The 5297-nt window shown below is 36.3% G+C and overlaps 1 protein-coding gene across 1 annotated transcript; it reads right to left on the bottom strand.

Annotated features, from left to right (window-relative positions):
• Window positions 1-406: 406 nt before the first annotated feature.
• Window positions 407-4791, bottom strand: LOC18032418 (long-chain-alcohol oxidase FAO1). Its single transcript, XM_006420218.2, has 3 exons — window positions 4570-4791; window positions 4069-4341; window positions 407-2286 (listed from the first exon to the last, which is right to left on the bottom strand). Exons 1-3 carry the CDS (start codon window positions 4789-4791, stop codon window positions 547-549), a joined length of 2235 nt encoding a protein of 744 aa, XP_006420281.1. The 3' UTR covers window positions 407-546.
• Between the last annotated feature and the right edge of the window lie 506 nt (window positions 4792-5297).

The following is a 5297-nucleotide window of genomic DNA, read 5'->3' as shown; positions in this document are numbered from 1 at the left end:
ATGACGTGGCGTGTCGGCCCGAGGTTTATTTTAGTCTGTTACAGATTCCATCAGCAATGCAGACACTCAAGCTGAGTAAACAGTACCACGTCCGGTCATTGTATCTCTGAGTGTAGAGATAGAGAGAGTAAGCCAAATTTTTCATGAGCTGGCTGGTATTTTCACCATCGGCTTCTGTTAAGCTTGACATATGGCAAGTTCCCCAGAATCAAATTGCACACTCCGCCGAATTTTGTTTGTAGACGATAAACTCTTTTGCATGGTAACTTTCTTAAACTCTATTTGTCTCATTCATGAGATTCATAGGTAAATTTAAAGAATCCCAAAATGCATTATTTCTAAGACAACAAACATCTATGTATCAAATCTCATAACAGTAATAGATATTGTTTTTTTCACCTGAAGAATGCCCGAATTTTACTCAATCCATGTCATTACAATTTCCAAATATAACTGCTGATACCATTTGGACATATGAAGACTGAAACAACCGAAGTCCTTCACTCACCAGCATGAGTGAAAAGCAATATAGAGAATCAGTAAACCTTATGAGGACTGTTCTCTCAAGGATTCCGCTATTCTCTTTGAGAGACAGTAAGCAGTAGACTGGATTGTGATCATAGGATTGACACCAACAGCGCTTGGAAGAACACTAGCATCGCAAACATATAGGCCTTCTGCTTCCCAACTCTGCCCGTTCTCGTCAACCCCGCCCTCTTTTTCATTAACGCCCATCCTACAGCTTCCCATTTGATGGGCGGTAGCATAGACCATCCAGTTCTCCACCGGTGACTTTGGCCCTTCTGCTGCATAAACTGTGTCCAGAAACTGCTCCACTTCCTTTTCGGTAATTCCTTCACATTTGAGTCGCTGCCCATCACTCCGATGAGTGCCAACTTCAACGGCTCCTGCTGCTATTAAAATCCTCAAAGCCTGCCTCAATCCGGCTTTCAAATTTTCTTTGTCCAATTGATCTAATTTATGGCTTATCCTTCCCTCTACTTTAACTTCTCCAGATCCGCGATCCCTGATTATTGTTATCAAATGTGCGGTTCTTGAATACTTCAACATGGTTTGCTTAAAGTCAATTCCGGACAACCAAGGACAAAATACAGAAAATTTTGCAGGTGAAAATTCAGGAGTTTCGATGAGGGCTCTCACTTCGGAATCTGCTGAAACCACCTTGTGGGCCGATGTGATTATTCCACCCTCATAGTTTTTTCCTTTGAACTCTAAGTTTGAGTCTGGAAAGTATCCCCAGGCCATCAGAACAGGATGAAGGTGAAGATTCTTGCCAATGTGCTGATTCTTCAATCCACTAGAGATCATCAAAGGGGGAGTCAATAGAGCCCCACATGCTGAGATTGTTGCTTTTGTTTCGATCTGAAACTTCATTCTGATGTCGTTATTCAAAGCTTTTGCTATCACTCCCGAGCATTTCATTGTCCTTGTGCTTCCATTATCGCTCTTCTCAATTATGAATCTCTCGGCTTTGCATCCCGTTAAAATGACTGCACCATGGTTTACGGCATCAACAAGCCAGGTACTATCAGTCCCCTTTTTGTCTCCGCTTTTACAGCCATGACCGCAGGATCCACAGTAATGATTCTCTGAGGAATTTCTCGGTATCCTTTCAACATCAAGGCCAAGATTTTTACATCCTTTTCGAAGTACTTGATTCTGGAACCCCTCTTGTACACAATTCTCCGTAACACCAATCCTCTCCCACACGATATCCATTGCCGAAAGATAGTCAGGGCTACCAAAGAGTGGGAGCTTATAGTCCCCTGCCCATTCCTGAAGCAAGGACTTGGGTGTCTTGATGCAGGCCGACCAATTGATAGCTGAGCCGCCACCAATAGTTGATCCTGCCAGAATCGTCATGTTCGCATCAGTAGTTGGAAGGATCCCTCCGGATTCATATAGTTGCTCAAATGAAGGACCTTCAAGGAGAGAATAATCCTTGGGAGTGAAGTAGTTCCCTTTCTCAATTACAACAACCTTCTGCCCAGCACTAGCCAGAACAGCTGCTGCAACACCACCTCCACAACCAGAGCCAACAATTACAACATCACATTTGATTTTGTACACTTTCTGTTTAGAATCCTTCGTAACTTGGAGGCCTTTCTGAGTGAGTGAATGCACAATGGTTGAGTCGGTTTCATACATTGTTTCAACTATTCCCTTCTCTAGAGGCCTCTCCTGTTGAACCTCGGACACATCCTCATCATTTTCTACATGATAATCAATCGCTTCCCATGCCGGATTTTTTCCATTTTCATCAAGCTGCAAAGGGAACGGCGAATTGGTGAATTACAAATGTGCTTTAAGAAGTTTATCGGTTGTGTTCTTATTGCTCGGCATGTCATGTTTTAAGCGTAAGCTTCTTTTATGACTCGCTTAGCTTTTTGGCTCACTAATTGTATTGTACCAAGAAATAAATAAAAGGAACTCGATAGAGAGCGCGATTGCGCACACCTGATCACCTCCCATAAATATAAATCAAACATAGATCTTTCTCTTTATCTACCTTAATTCTTGACTTTTCTACCCAAAAATTATTGTAATTGAATTAAAAGAAAAAATCTTTTGGTCAATGGAAGCACCAAAATAATATTAATTTTTCAACATCATAGCTTCGTGTAAAAATAGCGTTGGTTTTAGGTATAATATATAATATCTTAATTAGATAGCTTTTGTTTTGAGTCCACTCAAAAGTCCTTAAACAAAATTCTTGAGTTCTAATCAAGCTATGTGGGATTCTGACACGCCTCACCCTTAAATGTTGTAAATTTATTATTTTTCTGTTCATTCCATTTCAATGACAAAGACAGTATCTATCTACATTCATTCGTTTGAGTATTCATATAAGGTTCCTACATATAAAGTAATTCAACTACCTAATTAAAAATGATAATAATGTTTTAACCTTCAATAGATTTCTCTGTTTTCCTTATTTGTTTTATATATTTACTTGTCGGCACAAAATTTGTTATCCAATCTACAACAGCTGCTTTAATGCGTGTGATTAATATGTGACCAATGAACCATGATAGTTTTTTTTATCGCGGATAAATTCTTTTATTAAAAATGATTTTTCTATTTTTTCAGGAATCTTAAAATAGTACTCAAAACTCCGAATCAAAGAGATTGGAAATTTTTAAGTTATGGCTGGCTGTATATTTTTCCCCTTAATTTGGATTGTGTTAAATTATGAAAGTGATATTTATAGTAAATAAGAAAAAATTGTTGATCTATAAATTTATTGAAAATTTTTAAATGACAAAATAATATTTATTACTTGCCATTTTTTATATTCTCAAGTCTTTTACCTACCTATTTATTTTCAAAAACATTTGCTAAAGCTAACAATTTACGAAGTTCATAAAAAATATCCAAAACTCGACTCCTAAATAATATGTCCTTTCGTCCGGATGCGGCATGTTTGAAGTTAAATTTCAGAATAATAATTTGTAAAATACTAAGCGGCACTTTTATAGACAGGAAAATAAATGAAACATATTAATCACAAAAATTATACATATTTTTAAAATTTACAATAGATACCTCGTTTTTTTAGAAAAATGTGAATCTGACACTATAGAACAGCAATTAAATATTAAACTATTGTTTATAAGTCATATTTGGGATTGATGTACTGTAATTTAATTTGTAATTTTTAAGTTACAACTGCAGTAGAAAAAAACTGTAACTACGAGATAAAAATTAATAATATATAATAAATATAAATTTTAAATAATAATTTTAACAAAATTATTAAAAATATAATAAAATTTTCATCATAATAAAAAATTATCTCAACATAACTTCTAAAAATATATTTCTCTCAAATTATTTGTGAGAATAGATTTTTAAGTCAATGCTCGGTTGACATCTAAGCTAAACTGCAAGCATATGTATCTAAAATATATCTCACAAATTTCATATTGAAATAGTTCTGTAAAATTGCAACAAGTTTTTTTTTTTAAAAAAAAAATAGTCATGTAGATGTATATGTCAAAAATAACAAAAAAAATGCAAAGAAATTTTCCAAGTGAAAGAAATTACCTGACAGAAGAAAACGAAGAGGCAAAAAATTTTGAGGGTAACAAATGCAATTCTAACAGGTGTAAAAATCCAGTTCTTGAACCATTTCTGCAAAACCTTTTCCCTCTTCTCCAATGACATGCTTGAAAAGTTGTTAATATAAGGCCATTTCTCACTTAAACAAAGAGACCCACAAAGCATCAACGTCCCCAGCTTTGTGGATAGCATCAGCAACACCACTCTGATCAATATCACAGCTTCAGTCAGTAGCCTCTTCACCACAATCTCCGCCACCTGCCAGTCAAACAAACCAATTCATGTTAATGATCAATTTCAGGTTAACGAGCAATCTCTCGTTATTCTGAATAATATTTTTTTTAAAAAAGAGCTAATCTTTAAGTTGGATATTGGATTAATATGTTTATGATCAATTTCAGATTAACGAGCATTGACTCGTTATTCTAAATGATAAAAATAAAAAAATAAAAACTAACTAATCTTTTAAGTTGAATATTTAATTACCTTATCAGGAACTGGGGCCTGTGCCCCAGAAGCCTTGTAAAAAGATTCCAGGGCCTGGCCAGGACGATCCTCTTTGCCCTCCAAAGAAACGGAAGGCAAAGGGGGTAAAAAGACCTCGCATAGGCTAGCCAATGCGAGCAACTCAGCTGAACTTAGGCCATGATTGTATTTCTCCGCTTTGCTTCTCCTCCCACTCAACAAAGGATGGCAATTTCTCCCCATATTTTTTTTAAATTTAATTTACTGTACTTAACTGGTTCCTTTTTTTGGAAATGGATATGAGAGAGGGCGGCTGAACTGCAATGTACTTGGTTCTGTTTGCTTCTTTACTATTCAGACTGGAATCTTTAATGCACAAGCACTTAAATTAAATGGTTTTTTCGCCTTATGGGAACATTGCTTTCGCTTTCCACTTCTAATTTATGAGCACACGTGCCGCATGCAAAGGCCACAATTTTGGATTTGCCCACTAGGACGGGTACAAGTAAGCCTCCTTTTTCTGCTAACCAACAATAATTTTCATAACTACCCATTTTGTTTTTTTTTACTTTAATGCTGCCTTTTTTCGTGGGGTTTGGCATTTTCCAGAGACCATTAGTTCTTTGGTCTCTGGACCAATTGCTGAGTGCCACGGTGCTGCCAACCGCCCTGTTAAATGTTTACCTGTACAAGAAATTGTTGATAAGATGCACAAGCAATGTTAATTCTAGATTTTCAGAAGGGGAAAG

This window comes from Citrus clementina, unplaced genomic scaffold, assembly GCF_000493195.1.
Source record: "Citrus clementina cultivar Clemenules unplaced genomic scaffold, Citrus_clementina_v1.0 scaffold_9, whole genome shotgun sequence".
Lineage (NCBI taxonomy): Eukaryota > Viridiplantae > Streptophyta > Magnoliopsida > Sapindales > Rutaceae > Citrus > Citrus x clementina.
This window is presented reverse-complemented; position numbering and strand designations above follow the sequence as displayed.